General features: G+C 50.1%; 1 protein-coding gene and 1 long non-coding RNA gene across 3 annotated transcripts in view; one reads left to right on the forward strand and one right to left on the reverse strand.

Moving 5' to 3' along the window:
* Nucleotides 1-7,023, reverse strand: part of LOC311586149 — a 29,214-nt gene extending 22,191 nt beyond the window's left edge. The window contains exon 1 of the long non-coding RNA XR_014775462.1: nucleotides 6,915-7,023. This is a non-coding gene — a long non-coding RNA (uncharacterized lncRNA). The remainder of the gene's footprint in view (nucleotides 1-6,914) is intronic.
* Nucleotides 7,024-7,144: 121 nt separating this feature from the next.
* The window catches only part of VPS37B (VPS37B subunit of ESCRT-I), a 28,626-nt gene continuing 10,040 nt past the window's right edge, over nucleotides 7,145-25,730 (forward strand). The window contains exon 1 of one of the 2 annotated variants that reach the window (XM_084762042.1): nucleotides 7,145-7,280. In XM_084762042.1, coding sequence (XP_084618168.1) covers nucleotides 7,170-7,280 — 111 coding nt within the window. In that variant the 5' untranslated portion in view covers nucleotides 7,145-7,169. Of the gene's footprint in view, nucleotides 7,281-24,240; nucleotides 24,475-25,730 lie in introns of those variants that run through there. The other variant, XM_084762043.1, reaches the window with a different exon arrangement.

The raw sequence follows: 25,730 nt of genomic DNA on the forward strand, positions 1-25,730 counted from the left end.
TGGGCTTTGTTTTGAGACAAGGTCTTACTCGGTAGCCCAGGCTGGCCTTGAACTCATGGAAACCTTCTTGTCTCAGCTTCCCAAGTGCTGGGATTATAAGCATAAACCACAGCTGGCTTTGTTAGTTTGTAACGGATGAAGGAGGGAAAAACACCCTCTATCATACATTACATTTCCTTTCTTTTTTCCTTTCTTTTTACCCCCTGAGACAGTCTCAAGTAGACTAGGTTGGCTTCAAATGTGACGTGTAGCTGAGGATGACCTTGGACGTCTCATCTTTCTGCCTCTACTTCCCGAGTCCTAGAACACAGATGGACAGCGCAATGGGTTTATGTAGTACTCGAACTGAACCCAGGACTTGGTGCATGTTAAGCAAACACTCTAACCGATCCACCTTCCCTGGCTTATATGCGGCACATCATCTCTGTCCACTCCTCTGTTGATGGGCATCTGGATTAATTCCGTATCTTGGGCTTGATGGATATTACTGCAATTAACACGGTTGAGAAGGTACCGGAAGTGGCACAGCTTGGTTATATAGCACCTCTAGCTACTGTAGTGATTTCTATAATGGCAGAATTAGTCCAATTCCCACTAGTAGTGTATGCATATCCCTCTCTCCTCACCCCACACTGGTAACCATCATGCATATTATCTTCATTTTCCGTTGTTGATGGTTTTTCTTTTCCTTTCTTTGTTTTGTTTTTTGTTGTTGTTGTTGTTGTTGTTTTGTTTTTTGAGACAGGGTTTCACTCTGTATCCGTGGCTATCTTAGACTCGCTTTGTAGACCAGGCTAGCCTTGAATTCACAGAGATCCGCCTGCCTCTTCCTCTGAGTACTGGGATTACAGGTGTGCACCACCATTCCTGACTAATTATTTTTTTTTTAAATTTTGAAATTTTAGCCAGGTGTGGTGGCGCACGCCTTTAATCCCAGCACTCAGGAAGCGGAGGCAGGCGTATCGCTGTGAGTTTGAGTCCAGCCTGGTCTACAAAGCGCGTCCAAGACAGCCAAGGCTACACAGGAGAACCCTGTCTCAAAAAAAGAAAACAAAAAAATTTTTTTTGAAATTTTATTTATTTTATGTGTTTGACTATTTTGTCTGTATGTGCATCATGTGCACCCTTGGAAGTCAAAAGTGGAAGGTGGTATCGAGTCCCCTGGAACTGCGAGCCACCAGATGGGTGCTGAGAATCAAATCTGGGTCTTCTACAAAAACAACAAGTACTCTGAACCACTGAGCCACATCCCCAGCTCCTACAGTCTCTTTTTAAAACTTAAAACTTGAAAAACAAACAAACAAACAAAACCCTGGAGAAAGTTTGGTTCCAAGCCTCTCCCCAGACTGTTGGCCTGGAAGTCAAGCCTCTCTAGGTCTGCCCAGAACCTGGCAAGCAAACAAACAGAAAGGAATGTGGCACCAGGCTGGGAGGAGGGCTGGAGACAGAGCGGGGAGGACAGTGAGCTCTCAAGACAAAGGACCTCTACAGCAGGGACAGCGGCATGCAGTGTAAGTGTCCTCCATGACACGCAACTAAGCTTTCAGCTAAAACGGCATCATGATGCAGGCCTCTAATGCCAGCACTTGGGAGTGGAGACAGAATACATAGAGGTGTAAGGCCAGCCTGGTCTACATAACAAAGTCCAGGCTAGCCATGGCTAGAAAAGGAAATCTGCCGAAAGAAAGACGGAAGGAGGGTGGGAATGGGAAGACACAAGGGAGAGGATAACAATGGGGATGTAGCCTGAATACATTGTAATACACTTTTTAAAAAGATGGAAGGAAAGAAAGAGAAGTGCGGGTGGGGGAGGGGGGGGGTGGCCGGTGAAGTGCCAGGGGGCTTAGTGGGTAAAATACTTGCCCAGCAAGCCTGACAACCTGTGATTCCCTAGCGTCCACATTAACAAACAAACCAACCTGGATGCTTGAATGAAGTGGACACAACGGCAACCGTGCAGGCCGGCTGGTCGGGAGTGTGAAATGCTGCCCCAGAAAGGACAAGAGAGACTGTCTCAAAACAAGGTAGACGGAGTAGAGCTGGCTGCGCACGCCTCCAATCCCAGCACCCAGGACGCAGAGGCCAGGCTGCTCTACAAAGAGAGTTCCAGGACAGCCAGGACTGTTAGAGAAACTCTGTCCTGAAAAAACATGACAAGATATGACAAACAAAACAAAACAACAAAAAAAAAACAAGTTAGAAGGAAAGACCAATTCTCAAAACACATGTGCCCACATGCACACATATACGGATATATACAAAAAAGTGTAAAGTAAGGATGTTAATTATTCTCTGAAAACAGAGAGAAAGGAAATGGAATTGAGGAGGAAGGACATAAGGCTTTAACTTACTCTGTCATGTTTCTTCCTCAGCCTGGTGAGCATGCAAATACATAAGTTAAAAAACCAAGACTCAAACCTCACATCGAGATAATCAACTTCAGGGTGAGAGAGATGGCTCAGCCGTAAAGAGCATATACTACTTTCACAAAGTGCCTGGGTTTGGTACCTGCACCCACATCGGGCAGTGCACAACTTCCTGTAAATCCAGGACCGGGCGTCTGACACCCTCTTCCTGCCTATGTTCTTGCGCGCACGCACACACGCGCACACGCACTCACACACATGTGCACGCACACACAGCCCAGACACACAGACTCACAATGAAAAAAATAGAGAGGGCCGGGTGCGGTGGCGCACGCCTTTAATCCCATCACTCGGGAGGCAGAGGCAGATGGATTGCTGTGAGTTGGAGGCCAGCCTGGACTACAAAGAGAGTCCAGGACAGCCAAGGTTACACAGAGAGACCCTGTCTCGAAAAAACCAGACCAGGCTGGCCTGGAACTCACAGAGATCCACCTGCCTCTGAGTGCTGGGATTAAAGGCGTGTGCCACTATGCCTGGCAAAAGAAAACAAACAACTAAATAAAATCTTTAACTAAACAACCAATTGTGAGGTAAATGTGGTTGCACACATTTGGTAATCTCAGCACTTGCGATTCTGAGGCAGGAGAATCACGTGAGTTTGATGCCAGCCTGGGTTACATAGTGAGATCTTGTCTCAAACAACAAAACAAAACCAAACCAAACAAACCCTTTAAACCAGCCCTCTCAATGACCTTCCATCCTCTATTCTCACGGCACACCCAAAAAACATCAGCCTTAAACAGTCATTAGAACCGTCTGAGGATCTTCTTACTCTCCAAAGCCAAAAGGGTGTCTACACCTCTATCCTTGTGATGACTAGTGTGTAGGTAACTTTGGGTATTTGGGTGTGAGTAACTGACAGCATAGCAGGCTGTGAGTCTTCAAAGGGTGCGGCTCCCACACCTGATGCCTTGGGGAGCAATCCCTCCAGCACCTACACGCAGCTGCGCTGCCTGGGCCAGGCACATCGCAATCGTACGTATTCTCCCTTAGCTTGGAGACAAAAATCTACTACAGCCAAGGCTGGTCTGGAACTTAATATACAGCCCAGGCCTCAAACTCACAGCAATCCTCCTGCTTCAGCTTCCCAAATGCTGCGATCAAAGGTATGAGCTTCAAATCGGACATCATTAATGAATAATTCTACCAGTGGCCACTGAAGAGAAGGAATTCTACCTAGAGTTAGAAGACCTTACCATTCAAATTATAGGACCCCCCCACCTATATTTTAAAAGTACTGGGTGCTTTCCTAGCAAGTTCTGATACTATACTGTAACAGGAGATGTCTGGCTCACCCTGTAACAATGTTCCCTTTAGAAGGGGTGTGGCAGGAGAGAGAGAGAGAGAGAGAGAGACAGAGAGAGAGAGAGAGAGACAGACACACACACACACAGAGCCAGAGAGAGAGAGAGACAGAGACAGAGACAGAGACAAGAGAGAGACACACACACACAGAGACAGAGAGAGAGGGAGAGACAGACAGACAGACACAGAGAGAGGGGGAGAGACAGAGACAGAGACAGGGGGGGGGAGGGAGAGAGAGAGAGAGAGAAAGAGAGAGAGAGAGAGAGAGAGTGTGTGTGTGTGTGTGTGTGTGTGTGTGTGTGTGTGTGTGACTTAATTCATCAGAGCAAAACCCCGGGCAACCCACAAGTATAACAGGAGCTGTGGGTGCAAAGAGAAACATAAACCCCACACAACCAACACAAGAAAGGAGCAGGCAACGTCGTCAGCGCATCCTACAGGCGGGCAGGTCTCACATCAGCACCCAGAACCCTGACACGGTTTTCTCTACTTCTCTCAGTCCCTTTGAAGAGCGAGGAGACATTTTTAGACTAGCAGAAACAAGAAGATTTTGTGGTTTGCTCTGACAAAGGAAGTGGTGTGTGATTTGAATAGGTTGGTGGCAAAGAAGTGGGTGTGAGTTCTGAGGACAAGCCAGGCTCTAATGCTGCCTTGTGGGCCTCACTTAAAGCCCTTCAGTTGTCACTGGGTGCGGGTGGCAGGTGAGCCATTCAGAAATTGCTTTTTTTTTTTTTTTGAAGCAGGGTCTCATATAACCCACTATGACCGTCCCAAGCGCTGGGATTATACATGTATGTTGGCACCTCTGGCCTCCCGGCCTGTTCCTGATCTATGCTGAGACGGTCTCTTTGCTCTGGCTCCTCTGACCTTAGGCTTAGCTTACTCTCATCTTCCCTGGGCACTGTGATGAAGAAGTTCTTCCTTTTTTTTTTTTTTTTTTTTTTTGGTTTTTCGAGACAGGGTTTCTCTGTGTAGCCTTGACTGTCCTGGACTCACTTTGTAGACCAGGCTGGCCTCGAACTCACAGTGATCCACCTGCCTCTGCCTCCCGAGTGCTGGGATTAAAGGCGTGCGCCACCACGCCCGGCAGAAGTTCTATCTTAAACCTCGAGTGGATACCTCCTGAGAGTGTAGCTATACCTCTTAGGCAGGTCTGATCTTTTCCCCCGGAGAGGAAGAATATTAAAATATCATAAACTTGCCAGGCATGGTGGCACACACCTTTAATCCAAGTACTCGGGAGGCAGAGGCAGGTGGATCACTGTGAGTTTTAGGCCAGCCTGGTCTACAAAGGGAGTCCAGGAGAGCCAAGGCTACACAGAGAAACCCTGTCTTGAAAAACAAAACAAAAACAAAAAAAATCATAAACTCAGCTTCCTGCATTCTTTTCTGTCCTTCTGTGTCCTTTGCCCATCAGAATTGTATTTCTTGACCAATTATTACAATTTAAAGGGAAGAAAACTCAGTTTCCTCTCCCCCCCCCCAAGACAGGGTTTCTCTGTGTAGCCTTGGCTGTCCTGGACTCCCTTAGTAGACTAGGCTGGCCTCGAACTCACATTGTTCCACCTGCCTCTGCCTCCTGAGTGCTGTGATTAAAGTCGTGTGTATGTGTGTGTGTGTGTGTGTGTGTGTGTGTGTGTGCACCACCCCGCCCAGCTAAAGTTTCCTTTTTTTTTTTTTTAAGTCAGTAAAAAACTTCTGCTTGTAGTTAAAATGAAATGCCCTTTCTGACTCTGTGTACCTGCTCTGAGCATGGAAGGCCAGGAGAGTAGAGCCCAGCCAATGCACGGGTGGACAGCTCAGACCTTATGTTCTTCTATGGAGTCATACAAGTGTCATTTTCATACACAAAGGCCACAGCAGTCAGCCACCAAGCATCTACTGAATGCCTGACTGTACGCAGGACAGTTACATGACAAGGTCAGCCTGGGATGCAGCCTGCATGAGAGACGCCAGGCTGAGAGGCAGGAGTCCTGCCAATTATTTGCCTTGGGGGTGAGGACTCCAATTTCCGTGTTCCAGGGCCTCAGTTTCCCTATACACATGTGGGGACTACAGCATAAAACAGGGTAACGAATTCCCTCATTCCTCCATCTCCAGATAGCTCCAGTTGAGCCTAAAGTGCGATGTCTCTGTAAGGGCTCAGTGTGGTTCACATGGATGTGTGGACACCTTGCCCCTGGTCAAAGGGGCCACCCACATGTGGCCTGCTTATAGTGCTCCAAACATATCTCTCCCATTCAGGAAGTGGCCCAAGCTTGCCCTGCCTCAGGGCCTTCACACAGGCTGCACTTGCTGTTTGAGCTTCCTACTGGAATGGCGGTGACTGAACCTGGGGCCTTGGGCTTGCTAGGCAAGCGCTCTACCACTGAGCTAAATCCCTAAGCCCGAAGGTCACCTCTTACAAACACCTCTCTAAGTTCTTTCCTTTTTTTTTTTTTTTTTTGGTACCACTGTTCTTTGAGTTCCTGGGGGTGTATAATCCTTTTGTCTGTTTGCCCTTCCCTCCCAGCTGCAGGTGAGGGTGGGGGTGTCTTGTTTTTATTAAGGACTGTACACTCTGCCAGGCATGGTGGTTCCTGTGTAATTCCAGCATTTTAGAGGGTGCCCTAGGAGGATCACTATGGGTTTGAGGGCAGTCTGCATTACCGACTGAGTTTGGGGTCAGCCTGGGCTAGTGTGATCCTGCTTCAAAAATTAAAATATATATATATATAAATTGTGGGACTGGAGCGGTGGGTCACTTGCTGCTCTTCCAGATAAACTTAATTTCGTTACCTATGTCAGGCAGTTCACTGACCACCAACTCCAGGGGACCAGACACCAACTTCTGGCCTCAGAGGGCGCTGTACTCACATGACATACAGACACACATAGAAAAGGAGTTTTAATTCTATCAATGCCTTGATACTGTACTAAATTCCGAGGAAGCTGATTCAATTTCCTTCTTCAGGACTCCGGGGTTCAATCTAGACTGAGAGGCATTTCTTCGTATTGTTTACTTGTTTGTTTTTGTTTTTGAGGCAGGATCTCATCTATGTAGACCTGGCTGGCCCGGAACTCTCAAGCGCAGGGGTTGAAGGCTACAGGCACCATGCCCAGCCAGTCTGCTCCTTCTGTCTCTGCTTTTTTTTTTTTATCTTGTGGGGGGAGAAGGCTCTTATGACCTCACGACATACTCACCCTCACCGCAGTGACATCATGACCGCGTGGATAGCGTCACAACGCCCTCAACGTCCTCCTCAGAAACCTCTGACACACTCACAGGCGCGACGCTCTCTGGGCGGCGCTCTCGCGCTCCGATGACGTCACACCCAGCGCTGGCGTCACGTGCCCCCCCGCGAGGGGTGGGGCCTGAGGGCGGCGCTTCCGGTCGGCGGAGCCTGGCGGCCGGAGTGGCGGCGGCGGCGGTGGCGGTGGCGGCAGCCGAGTGGCGGGATGGCGGGCGCCGTGAGCGAGGCGCGCTTCGCGGGGCTGTCGCTGATGCAGCTGCACGAGCTGCTGGAGGACGACGCGCAGCTCGGCGACATGGTGCGGGGGATGGAGGAGGTGAGTGCCTTGGGACCTGGGGAAGGGGGTACTGGGAAGGCGCGCCGGCAGCCGGAGTGGGGCGCCCCCCGAGGCGGAGATCGCGGGGCACTGAGGGCCCCAGGCAGGCTGGAGACGAAATCAGAGCCTAGAACTGCGACATGGGGGTCTTTGGGGGCCGGGGCCGGGCCCGCGAGGGTGAGTGAGGGCGCTGAGATTGGCTCTGTTGGGGTGGGGGGGGACTGTAGTTGAGTCTCCCAAGGACTCCAGGGGACCAAAGCAGGTAGGTTAGGCAGGGATTTGGGAATGCTTTGAAAGGAAAGGTTGGACAGTCGTAGGGGGCACTGAAGCCAGTTCATGCATGCGGGTCGCGTCTGGAGACGAGCTCGGGTTGACGGGGAGCAGAGATCTGTAGCGGAGCCTTGGATGGGAGGGATTCTGAGAGGAGCCCTCGAAGTGCAGAGGCTCCAGGCCACCGGCAGCCAGGGTAAGGTGGGAAGGGGCCCAGTGCCTGCCGGCTCCCCAAGTGCCCCTTGCCGTGAAAGTGGCCCCTCGCAGAGTTGGCTCAAGAGTTCTTCCTTTGCTTGTTCCGTGAGCCGTCTGTAAGTAGCAAGAGGATCTCTTTCCCCAAGCGTCCCTGCCCTCGTGTAAAGAAGGGATGAGGGAAATTTTAGCATGGCTGGCTCTGCCCCACAGTTGTCTGCCCACCTCGTTGGGTTCCTGAAATTGCTTCTGGCAACAGAGTAAATGCGGGCTGGGAGCTGACTGCTGACCCCCACCCCCTTGTCTATAGTCCAGGGCCAGCCCAGCCTCTGGAAGGCATGTACCCGCCCATGTTTCTGGTTATCTTCCTCCACACCTCGCCTGTGGTTTGCTTTGAGTAGTGGCTGACTTCACCCTTGCGGGTCTGCCCCGAGTACTTCCCTTTTTCCCTTCCCTCCCAACTGGTCCTGACTGATGCTGAGTCTGGGGGCTGTCTGATCCAGGTCTCCCTGGCCCACCTACCTCCTTTGTCTGGAAAGTCTGAGCTCCCCTATGCCGGCAGTTGCTTAGTTTCTCCTCCTGCCAGAAGCTGGTGTAGGGGGCTTTTGGCTTGCTTTCCGAAGAGGGATTGTTCAGCACCCAGCCAGCCCCTTTCCAAGGGGGCTTGTAAGAAGGTTGTACATTCAGAATCCCTGGAAAACCCTCAACAGATCATTGTCTGCCACTACAGAGAGGCCACTGTAGTAAGATGCTATCAGGCTTTCCATTAATACACCCCTTGTATTCACGGGCTTTGCAGCTTGGCACATAGACCGTTGCTCTGAGATGCAATTTACCCAGTTTTGTGGTCTCCATGTGGCGCTTTCCATTTCAGAGAATAATAAGAGACAAAAATCCATCTTTCTTGACTGAATGAGAATTCCGTGTCTGCACAAGAAAAGACAATCCTTGCTTGGCTTTCCCTGCAGTTTCTGGGAGACTTTTGTTGGCTGCCGGCAGAGCGTCTTTCTAGCTTAATAATAAAATGATAGGTCTGCTTTTCAGCATGTGACCCTGCCTGCAGACTGCTACTCTGCTGTATGTGTGGCTCTTCTGTTTCAGTCAGAGCAGTTACTGGGACTCTGTAGGTGGAACATTTAATAAAATAAACTGTTATGCAGTTTGCTTAGCAGAGGGATTGGGGGGGAGTGAGTCAAATAGGAGGTGATTCCAGCCTCCCTGTCTTCTCCCGAAAAACCTACAGATTGTTGTTTTTTCTTTTTTGGTTGTTGCTTTATTTCCCTTTTGTTTTGTTTTGCTTTTTTGTCTTTTTGAGACAGGTTTTTCTCTGTGTAACAGCCCTGGCTGTCCTGGAACTTGATTTGTAGACCCAGCTGGCTTTGAACTCAACAGATATCCTCTTGCCTCTGCCTCCCGAGTGAGTGAGTGCTGGGGTTAGTGTAGGTACGCCAGCTAAAAACTAGAGGATTGTTACAGGAAGAAAAAAGCAAATTAATGTAGCAAATTTTTTAGTGGGTTTTTTTGTTTGTTTGTTTGTTTGTTTGTTTTTTGAGTAAAAGTGTCCTTCCTACCACAGTACCATATGGAAATAACTGTGGACTGACTGACGCCACCTGAGCGGACCACATAGTGTTATTGAAGTCTCTGAGTGGTAGTTGTTTTTGAAGGTGTCATGCTTTTAAAACAGGGAAGCAACTTGAAAACCAAAATACCTGGTTTGCAAACCCGTTTCCCTAGTTATGGGTGGTATTTTCTAAAGGAATGGGTGTAACTCCAACAGCCATTTTGGGCTTTGTTTTGTTTATTTGGTTTTTTTGTTTTGTTTTGGTTTTGGTTGTGAAGGTTTCCCTCACCTGGCAGTGTCACACATTTGTTTGCTTTGGGGTGGTTTCCAGACAGAAGAGAGTATTGTATGACCCGTCCACTCCCGACCAAATGGAGTACTAATGAAAGAGTGTTAAGGAGCGTTCGGAATAGCAGACCATCCACGGGACTTGACTGCTTTCGTGCTGTGTGATTGTAGGCAGGTCACTGCCCCTCTCTGGACAGCTCTTGGGAGGGACAGTGTGATGTTTCATAGAGTTGCTAAGAGCCAGACTTTTAAATACCTATCGCAGCTTCAGGTTAGAGTTCAGTGTTCAATAAAAAGTCGTTGCGAGAACCCAGGCAATAGCTCAGTTGGCAAGGTGCCTGGCGCGGAAGTGGGAAGACCTGAGCTCAATCCCCAGAGCCCACGTAAAAAGCCAAGAACGGCAGCTCACATTTATCGTCCATTTATCTCCCCCACGACAGGGTGACAGGAGGCTCCTTGGCCAGCCAGCCTAGTCTAATGTGTGAGCTGCCGGCCTGTGAGAGACCCTGTCTCATAAAACAAGGTGGACTGCGCCTGAGGAGGCAGGGCGCACCCGAGGTGGGACGCCTGAGGTTTTCCTCTGGCCTCCACACTCTTGAATGCATGTTCTCCTGTGTATCCATGCACATATGTGCGTGTGTGTACACACACACATACATGAGCATGAGAGAGGTGGGGGAAGGGGGGCAACTGAGGTTCTCTTTTTGAAAGAGATGAGTTGTAGAGATGGCTCAGAAGTTAAGAGCACTGGCTGTTCTTCCAAAGGTCCTGAGTTCAATTCCCAGCAACCACATGGTGGCTCACAGTTACCTACAATGGGATCTGGTGCCCTCCCCTTTCATGCGGGCGTACATGGTGCATGCAGATAGAGCACTCATATACAATACATAAATAAATCTTTAAAAAAAGAAAGAATAACTGATGTTGCCCCAACAGATAAATAGGCTCTCATTTTTAGAATGTTTAAGTCACTTTTGACTTGCCATTAGTTTACCTTTCTACAGTCAGAGGGGCTGTGTGCCTCAGTGACCCTAGGAAGCACTGGGAAGTGGAATGGGCCTTAAACAGCAGGGAGTGTCATAGGCTGAACCTAAGACTGACTCTCTCCCTGCTGGCAGAAGGAAGTGTTGTAAATTGTAGAGTGAGGCTTCTCCCAGCCCAAGGGGATGTTTTGTGGTGGCTGTAAAGTGTGGCTTGTTGAAGGCCGTCACTGCTGGCCTTAACAGCACTGGTATTGCGTCCACTTACACTATTTTAATTGCAGTGTGGTGAGTTTTAGCACAGCTCCAAACATTAAACTGATGTCAGTGCTCTGGGGCCCTGTGCGTTTTCTCTTTTCCTGTCTCACCTCTCTGTTATGTTGCTCCCTAAGTGCAGACATCATTAGTGGACCTTTTCTTCTTTGGGGGCAAAAATTGGATCGGTGGGGGAATTGAGGCAGGGTCTCCCTGCCTAGCCCTGGCTGCTCTGGAGCTCACTCTGTGGGTTAGGCGGCCTTACGTGGATCCGCCTGCCTCTGTGCCCATGCCTGGCTGGATTTGTTCCGTGTGCCCGTGGGTGTTGATTCACAAGTAGGAGTCGGAGGACAAGCCCAAGGAGTAGGCTCTTTCCTTCCTCTGTGGGATGGACGGATCAAAACCTCAGGCTTGCGCAGCCAGGCCCTTTACCACCTAAAGCAGTGGTTCTCAGCCTGTGAGACATGACCCCTTCAGAGGTTGGCCAACCTTTCCACAGGCTTCACCTGAGTCCGTCAGGAGAAAACACAGATGCGCACGTTACAGTTCATAACAGTAGCAACATTACACCTCGGAAGTAGCAACGAAGATAATTGTGTGGCTTGGGGAACTAAACCATCCTATTGGCCTTCTTGAAGTTATTTTTGCATGGCAGTGGAATGTGCCTTTATCTATCCCCGTGAACCCCGTTGACCGGCAAGGCACTCCCATAAAAGGAACGCTTGCTTGGTGGATTAGGGAAGTCCATGGGACCTCTTGGGTTACTTCTCCCTGTGTGTCTTCTAAGGAAATGCTGCCTGGTCCAAGGCAGCTAACGGTCTCACAGGGGATTCAGATCCCGCAGCTTTGTTCCTGTGGGAATGGAAGTGCCAGCACACAGAAATGCTGGGGGTCTGAAAAGACTGTTTTGTGGAAAGTCGAGAGCTCTGGTCTGGACCAAGCTGCGTCCTCGGGGCCTGCTGGGCTGTGATTTGTGTGTGACAGCCGCTACTGCCTCAGCCATAATGGCTCATTGAAGTGGAACGCTAACCCGGGACTCCTTTGGAACGTGCAGGCTGAGTCACTGCTGGTGGGACTCACACGCCAGGAATGTGACCTTGCTGAGGTTATGCAGTGAGGGGCTCACACTCTGTAGCCCTGGCTGGCCTGGAGCTAACTATATAAACCAGCCTGGCCTCAAAGTCACAGAGCTCCTCCTGCCTCTGCCTCCCGAGTGCTGGGATTGGAGGTGTGAGCCGTCAGGCCCGGCTTCTTTTCTTGTTTAGATGGTGGAGTTACAGTCTCATGGGAAAAAGATAGGTGAGAGTCACATGACAGTCTGTACGCCTCAGATTCTCAGCCTTTAGGGGAGAGTGTCATGCCCGCCTTTTAAATAAAGTTTTGTCAAACCCAGAAGGAGTGTTCCCCAGAGGCCATCTCCACCTCCCTCCTTATTCTTAGTCAGAGCTTTTCTGAACTGGTCGATTGAAGCCGGTGGATTGTCACAAATTTGAGACCAGACTCGGCTTCGATGTGAGAGACTGTCTGTAAAAAAAGAAAGAGACCAGGGTCAGAGCCTCACTGTCCCTCCTGTCACCTGAGTGTAAGCTAACTTAGCGTTCCTTCTCCGGCTCCTTCCGTCACAGACAGGTTCCGTGGCCCTTAGCCTCTTCATTTTTTGTCATCTGTGGCATTTGGTACCCCATTTTATAATCTGTTCACTTCCCTGTGGCCCAATGGCTTCATTTTGTCATGTGTGTGTTTCCCACACTGGCACCAGCATCATGCCTGACAAAAAGGGTGTCCCCATCAGTGCCACTGTGAGCGATGGCTTGGCTTTAGTTGATGAGCAGAAAGGCCCGGATGGAGTGCTGAAGAGGGGATCTGGTAGGTGGAAAGGGAGAAATGAGACCTCTTGCAATGTGGGGCTCCAGCAAGGCACCCCCAGGACAGGACAGGTCCTGGAGCGCTCCAGAACCATCTGCATGAGATTCTGACCTCAGCCAATATTCCTGAGGTGCTTCGAAGTCAAAGAGCCTGTAAGGCTTGAACATCCTGTAGATAAGTAGTGTGTTGTCAGAAGCAAGGAGGGGCTGTCACATAACCGGAAGAAGACCCGGGTGGTCAGTGACTCCAGTGACATCCTCTTACTGTGCTCCTGTCAGGCTGGCCTGAAGCAGAACCTGGAATGACTGACTGAACTCAGGGCTGTGCCTCTGAGCTAAGGAAGGCCAGCTGTGTTGTTCATGAGGCCCTTTTTGCAGTATTTGTAGTGGGCGTTGCCATGGGGATTTATGCCAGGCACACAGGACAAGGTTATCCACCAAGACCCGGTGACAGTTGACCGGGCAGCCACTGGCGCCAAGAACGTGCTGAGACTAGAGCTGTAGTGGCTGTTCATGGGAGAACTGTCCTTACCAGCAGGACAGACGCAGAGGCAAAGCTCCCTGGGGGATTTCTTCATGAAGAAGAACGGACTTCGATGTGTGATGTACTTCCTGGCCTTTGTTGTCTCTAGGTTACAAGACTGACTCTTAGTATGCAGCCGCCGTTGGCCTGGAGCGAGCCTCAAACTCACATTCCCCTGAGTTTGGTTTCCGCCACCATATAGGCCCCAACAGTTGAAGTCGGGTTGTTGTCATATTTGCATGCTAGGCCATCTGGCTGGCCACATTTTTCTTTTAAGTTTTTGTTATCTCCAAGGGTTAACAAATGGCCTCTTGAGGTTTTGTTCATGTCCGTAACCCAGTGCCCAGCATGGTGGAGGGACACAGTGGGTGCTAATTACTGTTTGCCTACAGACAGCCAGTTTCATTCATGTGGGCAGAGCTGAGTTCAAGGAGGTTTATTCATTTATTCAGCCCTTACGGAGAACCTGTTCTCTCTGGGGATGTGAAACTAATAAAGCCACAGTTTCCTTTTTCTTTCCTTTGGGCCTGGGATAGAACCAGTGCCCTCTGCTTATGAGACAGGCGCTCCACCACCAAACTGAACCCTCCGCCCCAGGCTTTCATCCTTTAGGGTGGTGTTGGTATACAGAGCGAAATTCAAAAGTCACTAAGTTTTAAGAGGTACTGGAACTTAGCCCGTGGTAGTCAGGGGAGACCCAGGAAGCCTTTGGGGCATGGCAGAAGGCACAGAATGTTTCCTGGAGGAGAAAGTGAACCAGAGTTTGAGGTAGAGTTAGCCAGGTGATAAGGGAGTGGGGCCCTCAGGCCTAAGGGAGGGCAGCGGGAACAGCGACTCCCAAGGGAAGTCTTTAGGGACCAGTGCTGGGCTGAGGGGATGACGCCAGAGCGGCAGGCGGCACCAGATGGCCTTAGCAGCCACCGGGGTAAGGAGCTTGGCCTTATCCTCTGGAGAGCCACTACAGGATTTAAGCCAGGGAGTGTTGCGGTTGGCTGCCCTTGACATTATGTAGATGATTCTGGTGTGCTTGTGGGGGATGAGTTAGAGGGGGTAGGATTAGGGAAACAGGAAGATCAGTTAGGGGACTGAAAGATGAAATTGAACCTGAGCACCCACAGTTGCGGGCCCCAGGGCGGCACTCTACCGGCGGCTGTACTCCCAGCCCAGCCCGCTGGGTCTTGCTTTGCCCAGATGGAGTAATAGTGAACTGGTCGTGTGTGTCTGTCGTCACACATTATAGAGGGATACAGTGGAAAGCCAATAAATCCATACATGTGTGTTCATCAAGGAAATGACGAGGGATAAAAAGGAAGGCAGCATAAGTTATGAAAACTAGAAAAATTGGGAATGGAGAGTCTGTCAGCCTCTTGCTACGTAGCCCAGGCTCTGGCTTCAAACTGGTGCTCCTCCTGCCTCAGCCTCCGAAGTACTAGGGCTATAGGCGCAGCTACCATACGTGGTAGGAAGCGGGGAGATTGAGACAAGAGTTGGGGTGCAAGGAAACTTTGGGGCAAGTTTCCCAAATACTAGTTTCCTCGCTGTTGCCACGGTAGTATCAGCAGCAGCATCCTAAAACAGGTGCCCTGGCATTTGCCTGTTTCCCCAGCTGTGGGACGCTCGGCTAGGAGCATGAGTTAGGACTAGCCAGGGTGACGCGGTTGAGACTTTTTATTTAACAAGACAGGGAGCTGCTTTGTATAAAAGGGGCGGTAGTGCATTTAACACCCCCACCCCGCACCGGGTACACAGTATGTGGAGGCCCCATGTGGTCCTACCACTTGGGAGCTGTAGGCAGGAGGATCCTTAGCTGTGTAGGGAGCTTGCCGCCAGCCTGGGAAAAGAAAAGGAAGGAAGACATCCTATTTAGTTATCTTGAGGATTAAGTAAGGTAGCCCGCATTCGCTAATAAGGTACCTAGCAGTAATAAGACAGTGAATAGAAAAGGCCTTTTCCGTCATAACACGGCAGTGTGGGATCATTTGAGCTGACAAACATTTCCCGCAGGCATTAATTCCCGGAATCTTAATACTTGGTGGTGATTACACAGCTCCCAGCAAATAGAGTTGGAGAACTGGTGATTAATAGGCTGGGAAGGGGTTGCCGTGTTTCCTTCTGGCAGGGCGGGGGAACTTGGGGTGAACCTTGGGTTGGGAGGACACATGAGGAGATGAGGGAGGACCTGAGTGGGGGGATGGGAGGGTATGAGGTGAAGTTCTGGAGGCTGTGCACCTGTGTGCAGCATTCTGATGTTCTAGATCATAGACGCCTGGGTCCCTCGGGCCTCCCGTGGGAGAAATGCCATGTGCCGGCGCCGCCGAGGGGCCTGGCATGTCAGTGGCAGCACAGTACTGGCTGGGTGTTCCGAATGAGTCCCGCGGCATGGAGGAAGGCCTTGTGAGTTTTATGTACTCTGTTTTAGGAGAGGGTAGCTTGCATTTGTCATTTCTCATCCAGCGTCTCAAAACAACAGATCAGGTAACTGTCCTTTCACCATGCGGGGCCTGGGCCTGGGATTCAGATTGCCTGACTTGGTGGCCGTGCCGTCCTGCCATGGCCCACAGCAAGACTTTTTCTTTTCTTGTTTTTTTGTTTTTTGTTTTTTCGAGACAGGGTTTCTCTGTGTAGACCAGGCCAGCCTAAAACTCAACAGAGATCCGCCTGCCTCTGCCTCCTGAGGGGTGGAATCCCTGGTGTTGCCACCACGTCCGGCTCACAGAATGATTTTCAGTGGGTACTTGACATCTTATCTGTGTCTTTGTTCTAATTTATGTATTCCTTGGTATTCAGGTAACCCCCCTCTCCCATCATAAATTCTGTTAAATGACATTTAGCTTATTTTTTGGCAAGGAGTAGCATTGGCACTGAAGTGACCGGCTCAACAGTTAAGAACACTTATTGCAGGATCCCTGCCTTTTTGTTCCTTGAGGATGTGCCCCCAAAGGGGCTTGTGGGACCCTAGCCCTTCCTTGTGTCCCCATCTTCCCACCCCCATGCTCCCTGCCATCTGGTCACCCCCCCCCCCCCCACACACACACACAGAGGCCTGGGGCGGTGGCTTAGCCCTGCTAGGGACTAGAAACACATAACTGTGAGCCAAAACAAAGCGCCCCTCTTTAAGCCGATTAACTCTGGTATTTTGTTATAGTGATGGAAAATCAGGAATCCGGATGGCTTAGGCATCTGGTTCCCTACAGGAGATAACTAGAGTTTTGTTAAGAAATTTAAATAGAATAATCTAGAGATCTAAAGAGCAATAGTTTCTCTTTTGACTTTTTTCCCCCCTAACTACCTACAAAAAGAAAGAAAATAATTTGCTTAGAATAGGGTTTTCTTCTTTATACTAAAGTGAAAGTAAGTAGTCAATGTCATGAAAGAAAGTTTATTAAACCAAATTCAGAGCCAGGGTTAAGAAAGGTCATGTCAAGATGCATATTGAAGATAAGAGCAAAATCACCAAAAAGACACATAAACCACGGTCCACCCGGATAGGCAGTTTTCTTATTTGTACTTTATAGAGGCTGAACTGAAAAACACCCCCACACGCAGCTCTCAAAGTTGTGGGTAAGAGGAAAGAGGAAAGAAAGCCCAGGAAACCTCAATAAAGAAACTGGCTGCTCTGGTGGTTGGCTCAATCAGAAACCGCTAAAAAAAAAAAAAAAAAACCCGGGTCCAGGGCTCGTGGTGGCAGTTCCTCATATCCCAGCTACTCAAGAGGCTGAGAGGAAGCCACTGGAGCCTGTGAGCCCAAGCCCATTCTGGGCAACGAGGACATTTCTGTCCCGCCCCCCCCCCAAAAAAGAGAAAAATAAATGTAAAAGATGGGGCTTAGAAATTTTTTGTTAAGCCGGGTGTGGCAATTTATAATCCCAGCACTCGGGAGGCGGATCTCTCTGAGTTCTGGGGCAACTGAGGCTACACAGAAAAATTCTGTCTTGAAAACCGAAAAAGAAAAAGAAAAGAAAAGTAAGCTGAATTTGGGTGGAGATGTAGATTGGGGAAGAGTCTTCCATTTTAAATTACCACAGAAGATTGAGCACTTTCCACTTAAGAGTTCTAGTAATTCTACATCGGCTTTTGCCATCAACAAAAGTGACTGAGAGGTCAGTGAGATAGCTCAGTGGGTGATGGCAGCTGTAGAAAATGGTCTATTATTAGCTATTAATTGCCATAGGTTATTATGGTGATTTTGTTGTTGTTTGTTTTGAGACAAAGTCTCTGTGTAGCCCTGGCTGTCCTGGACATGCTTTGTAGACTAGCCTGCCTCTGCTTCCCAAGTGCTGGGATTAAAGGCGTGCACCACCAGCGCCCGGCCCAGGGCCGTTATTTTTTAACCTGCTGCCATATCAATAAAAGGCACAGGCGCCTGCTAGGTTTTTAATATGCCTTAAACTCCGCAGCTGGGCCGAAACTGCCCCCCAAGCTGTCTTTTACCTCCCAACCCCCCACCCCATGCCTATTGCTCTAATTATTCCTGGCTGCGCTACTTCCCATCAGGTAGCCCATAATACTTACACGTGTGTCTCATCTGGGCTGCTTCTCTGCGTCACTGTCTCAGACAGGCTCTCTGCCACCCTGCCACGGTCTGTTTGTTCACCCTAACCCATGGCAGCTCAGCCGCCTCTTCTCCCTTGTCCCTGTCTCTTCCCTCCTGTGATCCTCCTGTCCTCCAAGCCACCATTAGGGTCTTAAGGGACTGACCTAGGCATGGTAATGTGCCTGTCATCCCAACTACTTGGGAGGCTGAAGATCATTTGAGCCCAGAAGTTTCAGACCAGCAGTGCAGTGACAGAATAGCGCCAGGTGTGGTGGCGCACACCTTTAATCCCAGGATTTAAGAAGTAGAGGTAGGCAGGTCTCTGTGAGTTCGAGGCCAGCCTGGTCTGTAGGGCTAGTTCCAGGACAGCCAGGGCTACACAGAGAAACCCTGTCTCAGAAAGCCAAAAGAGCCAGGCGAAGTCCTGTTCTCAGGAGGCGGAGGCAGGCTGATCCGGGTGAGTTCAAGGCCAGCCTGGCTTACAAAGCAAGTCCAGGACAGCCAAAGCTCAAAAAACAACCAAACAGACCAACCCAAGATAAACAAATCAATAGAGCTCGATGCCTCTCGCCCCCGTCGTGGTGAGCCTGGCAGTTCAGCTGGAGCAGTCTACGCTAATGGATTAAGGGCCAACTGTATTTGCTTTCAGAACTCTTCGTTCTGGGTTTATTTGCTTAGAAATTATGCGACGCTCTCTAGCTGAGGAACTGAGTGGAAGGAGGAAGGGTTGCCTCTGTGAAGGCCAAACCACATGCTTTAGAAAGCGCTAGTATAGCCGGGTGGTGGTGGCGCACGCCTTTAATCCCAGCACCCGGGAGGCAGAGGCAGAGGCAGGCGGATCGATGTGAGTTCGAGGCCAGCCTGGTCTACAAAGTGAGTCCAGGACAGCCAAGGCTACACAGAGAGACCCTGTCTTGAAAAACAAAAACAAAACAAAAAGAAAAGTGCTAATATAAAGTGTTTTACAAGGAAAACCCAGAGCCTCGCTGGTGAAAGAGATGTAGACTAGACCGAGAACCAATAAAGAATTCCAGGGCTCCGCTCTCATGGCACTCGTCCAATGCTGAGTTTCACTTGGTGGAAGGATGTTGGCCATGTAAAAATGAAGTAGAGGGTCTGGAGAGATACAGGAGGGCTCTGTGGTTAAGAACATTCCATACGGGCTGGAGAGATGGCTCGGAGGCTAAGAGCACTGGCTGTTCTTCCAAAGGTCCTGAGTTCAATTCCCAGCAGCCACATGGTGGCTCACAACTGTCTATAATGAGATCTGGTGCCATCTTCTGGGTGTATGTGAAGACAGATTACTCATATACATTAAAATAAATAAATGCATATATTTTAAAAACCCATTCAATACATGCTGAGCAGTCGTGGCGGTGCACCCTTTTAATCCCAGCACTCAGGGAAACAAAGGCAGGCAGATCTCGATGAGGCCAGGCTGGTCTACAGAGCTAGAGGTCCAGGACAGCCAAGGCTACACAGAGAAACCCTGTCTTGAAAAACACAAAACAACAACAAAAAGAGCACTCGCTTCTCCTGCAGAGCGCCTGGGTTCAGTTGGCTATGCCCAGATGATGGCCCCAGCCATCTCTAGCTCCACTTCCAGGGACCCAGTGCCCCTTGATGGTCGCTGTGGGCACTAGGCTTGCACGTGGTACGCGTACACCCATGCAGATAAAATACCCATACACAAGATAAATCTCTTTTCAAAAGGAAGAAAGTGGATCGCTTCTTTTATGCAAAGACCTTGGGGTCTAGGGAGATAGCTTAGGGCAAAGGGGTTGAAATGCTGAGTTCCATCCCCAGAAGCCACATGTAGAGGCCTAACTCCCACAAGTGTGGCGTGCTGTGGGCTGTGTGCACTTGTAAGCCCAGTGCCAGGGAGGCAGAGACAGATTCGTGGGGCCCGCTGGCCAGCCAGTGAGAGACCTTGCCTAAAAGTAAGCCTGAAGAGTTAACTCCGTCCTCTGGCTTCCACACACTTGTGCACACACACACATGCACCTACACACACACAAAGACAGACCGTTGTCTCAGGGGAAAATAAATGGGCACATTCTTACCTTTAAAATGGTTAGCCAGTGCACACGGGAGTACGAGGCTAGCCTGGACCACCTAGTGAGAGCTGTCTGAAGGAAAACAAAACAACCAGCGTGTTCAGTGTGAGGAACTTTACCTAACCTGCCTAGTTAATCAATGGCTAACTGTTTCTGATTCTGTGTAGTGCAGAATTCCCAGGCTTAGCAGCAGAGTTCAGAGGTTAGGATTCAGTGGTCTGGGAATGTGGTGAACCTGTATGTACATACATACGTACACACACACACACACACACACACACACACACACACACACACACACACACACACCCTGCTTTTGGGAGACAAGGGAAAGAGGCCGTTAGCATTGTGACCTGTGTTGTGTGTGTCCTGCCTCCCCACCCTCCCTCCCGCCTGCCTCACCTAGGGTCCAGAGTTACCATAAAGCCAGCAGCTCTAGTCTGGTCACAGCTCAAAGCGGGTACTAGCTATCAGAGGCACTCCGACCCGTCACCCTTCCCAGCTCCTCACACCATATCCAAGTTATTCCAAGTGTCAAGAGCTTGCTTAATTTTATATTACTATTAGGAAAGAAGTCATCTAGGAAATGCTAAACCCTGGTGTGTCTGTCATCCTGCCGGAACTAGGGCAGTGGCAAGCGCGTGTCTCAGAGGTGACTTTATTTCTTTGTGACTTGTCCGATTATTTTCAAGCCTCCCTTTTTGTGTCTCTGTGTTTCTGTTTCATCCTGACCCTTAACCACATGGCCAGCTCCACGCAGACGGGACTGAGGTTAGAGGCCACTATGTGCGCCTTCTGAGAAAGACACTTCCATCCCCAAAAGAAGCTATCTTTATCTAAAAAAAAAAAAAGTGGTTGGAAACCTCTGGTCCTTTTGTTTGTTTGGTTTTTTCGAGACAAGGTGTCTCCGTGTAGCCTTGGTTGTCCTGGACTCGCTTTGTAGACCAGGCTGGCCTCGAACTCACAGCGATCCACCTGCCTCTGCCTCCCTAGTGCTGGGACTAAAGGCGTGCGCCACCACCGCGCAGGAAGCCTTCGATTCTCAGCCGAGTGGGCAGAGCTTTTGATAAGCAGCTGGCGAGTTCCTTCCTGAGTGGGCTGTAGTCTTGGAGATGGTTTCACACAGCCCCCGGGACGGTTGTATTTTAGGACAGTTCCATAATGTTCTGCAGCTCTCCACTGTACTTCTGCACTGCCAGATCTCCCCTTTGTCACCGTGTAAGCAGTCTGACTCTGCAGCTGTTCGGGAGATCAGAATAGAAGGGAGCAGGCTCCCCAGAGCTGCGGCAGACCTGTGGGACTGTAGGGTGCTCACAGGCCTCCTCTGTGGCCTCCCCCAAGTCAGTTGGGAACTGGCTTTTGTCATTGGTTAACTCTTTCTGATCAGGAGATGAATTTGAGCTTTCTAGTAACCACAGGGCCAGCAAGATGGCTCAGAAGATAACAGTAACTGTCTCCAAGCCTTGTGACCACCTGAGTTTGAGGAGAGAACCAACTCGCAAAAGCTGTCCTCTGACTTCACTCAGCACGCGCGCACACACACACACACACACACTGTATGCAGTATAAAAATGCCTCAGCTGTGTGTAACTCCAGATCCAACACCAGCACACACTCACACATACCCACACAGGAATATACATAATTAAAAAGAAACAGCACAAAACCTGTGATGTCAGAGATTTACACTTAGATGAATGGGTGAAAGAAGTTGCCGGTAGCCTGCTGAGCACCTGCGCTGGGGACCACAGCTTTCCTTGTGTGATGTGCAAGCCTATCTAGTATTTAAGGTCCCAGTGCAGTCTCAACCCTTGGCTATGAAGGGAAGAGTGGAACAAAAGCTAAGGCTTGTCTCTTCATCTGTGTGTTACAGAGAGCAACGGTCAAATGAAGAAATGCTCTCCTCGTGCTGTGAAGAAAGGTCACTAATTGGACAGTTTGAGGGCGTTATACAGACACTCAACTCCCCTGTCTAGAAGTTGTTTTGTTTGGCTGGTTTTAGTTTATTCTGGCTGTTTTTGTTTTGTTTTGTTTTTTGTTGTTGTTGTTGGTGGTGGTGGTGGTTTTTCGAGACAGGGTTTCTCTGTGTAGCCTTGGCTGCCTAGGACTCACTTTGTAGATCAGGCTGGCCTCAAACTCACCTGCCTCTGCTTCCCAAGTGCTGGTATTAAAGGCATGCAACATCACGCCCGGCTTTTTCTGGTCTTTTAAAACAAAAAGAGTCTCACACTGTAGCCCAGGCTGTCCTCAGACTCTCAGCAATTCTCCTGTCTCAGCCTTGGAGTGCTGGGATTACAGGTATGAGTCACCATGCTTGGTTCAAAAGTTGTCTTTTTAAAAAGCGAAAGGGGAGAGAAACAAATACCATGTTGTTCTATGTAAATTATGTTTCATGAGATCAAATAACGCAGAAAGTTCTACAGATTCAGCCAACACTTTCAGGGGATGGATGCAGGGCGTGACTGTGGCACTGTACTTAGGTTACAGAGTTCGCCCACCAAGTTTTTAAGGGTGGATGATACAATGCTGCTTAAAGTACTTTAAAAGCGAAGGCTGTGGGTGACACAGTGTAGATGGCCTCCAGCCAGGCGTGGTGACACATGCCTTTAATCCCAGCACTCGGGAGGCAGAAGCAGGCGGATCCCTGTGAGTTCAAGGCCAGCCTGGTCTACAAAGCAAGTCCAGGACAGCCAAGGCTACACAGAGAAACCCTGTCTTGAAAAACTAAAAAAAAAAAAAACACAAGATGTTGACAAGAGCCTGGGACAGGGTTACTCGTGGCCGCATCACACTCTATAGCTGCTTTATGTGTGGAAATAAAAAAGTTAAAAAACACAAGTGGCTGTGAATTCTAGGTGGCTGCTCAGAAGTGAATGGCAGTGAGCTTCTGCCTCCATTTGCTCCTTGGCAAAGCCGGGCAGGAAACACACTCAGGAAAAAAACCCCAACAGCACGACAGCAGGGCGTGACGCCGAGTAGATGTCAGCACATAGCCGCTGTCTTAAAGAAATGAAAATCTTTTTACCAAAGAGACGACTCAGGAGCCAGGTGCTGGGGTGAAAGCCTGCTAGCTCAGAGGGGCAAAGAAAGCACCCAGGCGACCTTCATACTCAGCTCATGTCTCAGAGGAAAAAGCCCAGAAAGCTCACTGGCTCAGCTGACAGTCCAGGAGGGAAAAGCCAAAGAGCCCAAGGCCAAAGGTTTGCTAGCTCAGAGCTCTTACCCATGCTGTCTTAGGTACCCCTCAACTCAAAGTCCCTCCTACTCTTTAATCCCTGTCAGCTGGTTTCCTGCTCCGCCTCTTGACCCAGGGTTAACCTTCTTGAATCCTATGTGCAGAAAGCTCCTGGGTTAGAGGTGTGTGCTAGGGCTCAGTCGCACTGAACAAGAAACAGGTTTTCACAGTTCACAGTCTCAGGGTTCACAGTGGGCTCATATACCCTGCAACACACAGCACACACTGCAATATGAAGATGGTGACCACAGTGAGGTTTGCCGTTGCCGCCACTAACTCCTTAGCCTTTCTGATCACATCAGCTTCATTTCCCCCTCCCTGTTTCAAGGCCGCCTCTTGAGGCATCACACTGTCTGTGTGCAGGCCCACAGCACTAGGGACGAGACGCGTGGCACCGCCTGCACCAGGGCAGGGCCCCCCAACTTGCAGAGCACATGGCTGAACTTGACCATGAAGACTCTGGAGGTCTGGGCTGCTTCCAGGTCACTGTCGGGTTCTTAGGTGTGCTTTCTGTGTGTTTCCTGAGTGAGTGGGGGAATTGGCCAAATGAACGAACGGCCAGTTCCTGTGGTAAAGCGTGCTGTGACCGACCAGGATGAGCAATTGCTTGTGATTTTGTAAAAATACACATAGTTTGTAAGAACACACTTTTAATTAAAATTATCCATTCCCCCTTCCCCTCCCTCCCTCCCTCCAACTCCTCCCGTGCCATCCCCCCCCCCCCAAAACTGGCAGCTCTTTTTCTTTGCTTATTGTTGTGTTCGTATCTATATGCATGTTTCTGTCCGGTGTGTGTGGGTTTCATGGCAACCTTTGTGTCAGCCAGCCAGTGAGGGTATCCGCCCTGTGGGAGGCTGGTTCTCCCTTTCCCAGCAGTGCTTGTTTGCCTACCTCTTTGTCTAGGGCTGGTACCCCGGGAAGCTTTGCTTTTTTTAAATAAATGGGTAAGTTACAATGGCCTCGGCTTTCCGTGCCCACTGAGCCTTATAAGTAGGGAGGGCTGCATATCAGCTGGAGAGGTTTGCACCGCCACTTCCTGTCTGAGGTGCCTCGTGCTGCGTGTCTCCTCTTGGTAACCGTCATCACAATCTTACTCTTTTCCTTGTATTTAGTGCTGGGCTCATTGCTTTGTGGTAACAGGCTGTCGTCTATGCTGCTGCCAAAACTACGTTAGACAATTAAAGGCTCCACCCTTGAGGAGTGGAGCAGTAACGGCGGCTGCGGCCGAGGAATGAGGCTGCTGTGTGCGTCCGGTGCTCTGCGGCAGCCGGTGCTGTTCTTCTGCGCTTTTGTAGTTTTGCTGCTTTGAGACAGGGTCTAGCTCTGCAGCTCTGGCTGGCCTTGAACTTGCAGCTATCCTCCTGTATCTGCAGTGCTAGGATCACACGAGGTGCACCACCCCTGGCTTACAGTTCTGCCCTCACCAGAAGGGTGAGTGTGAGCTCAGACGGCCTCTCTGCATAGGACGGCCGCAGGCTTCTGGCCAAGCACGGGCACACTGGATGGAGGGATTCCTGGTGGGAAGGGGGTGCTGAGAGTCCTCTCTCATGACAGGTTTGGGAGGGAAAGTGCTCTGGCTCCTTGTGAGGAGGAGTACCCCTCTTTGCTCTCTTCTGTCTTTGCATTGTTGAGCCACAGGGCGAGAAGAGGGAGGTCACAGGCATAGTTGAGGCTTTGAGGAACAGAGCAGGATCGAGGGTGGGCCTCCATGACCGTAGAAGACGCCAGCACGGTGCTAGTGCCCTGTGTGTGGCTGCCGTCACAGTCCAGGGACTGGGAGTCTGGCATGAGGTCCCTGTGGTCTCTGGAGGGTCTGGAATCCAGGAAAGAGCCTGTTTGTCACCTTCCCATCTGGTTGTGCCTGGCTCCCGGGGTTGTGGCCACGCTCCTCAAAACTGGGACTCACATCAGTACAAGAGATAGCAGAGCGCTCTGAGCAGTGAGGCATCTAGTTTGGGGTGGGGCTATGCACCATGGCCAAGCCTGGTAGAGGTGTGGGCAGGATCTAGGAGACACACTCCTGAGTGCTGCCCAGTCACGTGTCTGCCTGCTAAGATAGCAAGGTGTGCATGTGCTAGGCCTGCCGAGAACGGTAACAGGTAGTCAGTCGGCTGTAACCTTCAGGTGACTCAGCAGGGCTTGCATCATGTGACAGACTTCCGAGAGCTCTGAAGAATTTCCAGCCGCCCGCGGTGGTGGTGCACGCCCAGCGCTGGAAGGCAGAGGATCTCTCAGTTTGAGGCTAACCTGGTCTACACATACACACACAGAGGAGAGAATTTCCGGTTTTTTTGTTCAAATTTGCTCACGTGGTTCAGCAGTGCCATTTAGTTTGTCAGGAACTGCCAGAAGTAGTTTTCCATGAAAAAGACAGTTTGGAAGCGGGGACAGACATGGTTATGAGTATAGACAAGGGAGCCGGCTCCCTGGCCGACTTGGCTCGGAGCTTCGTGTTGGAGAAGTGCTGGTCTGGACAGTGTCCACTGGAAACCCAGCCCTGTGACCCGGCCCTAGCCAGAACGAGCCCCTGCCATCTTCCATCATGGCTGTTGGTGGGCAGAGGGGCCTCGTCTGTTTTCTTTCTTGCTGGACTTATTTTCTAATGGTGTCCTCATTTCTGCCTCATTTCACACAGTGAGCGTGTGTGTGTGTGTGTGTGTGTGTGCGCACGTGCGCACTCACACATG

Source organism: Acomys minous (assembly GCF_964271855.1).
Source record: "Acomys minous genome assembly, chromosome: 16".
In the NCBI taxonomy this organism is placed as follows: Eukaryota; Metazoa; Chordata; class Mammalia; order Rodentia; family Muridae; genus Acomys; species Acomys minous.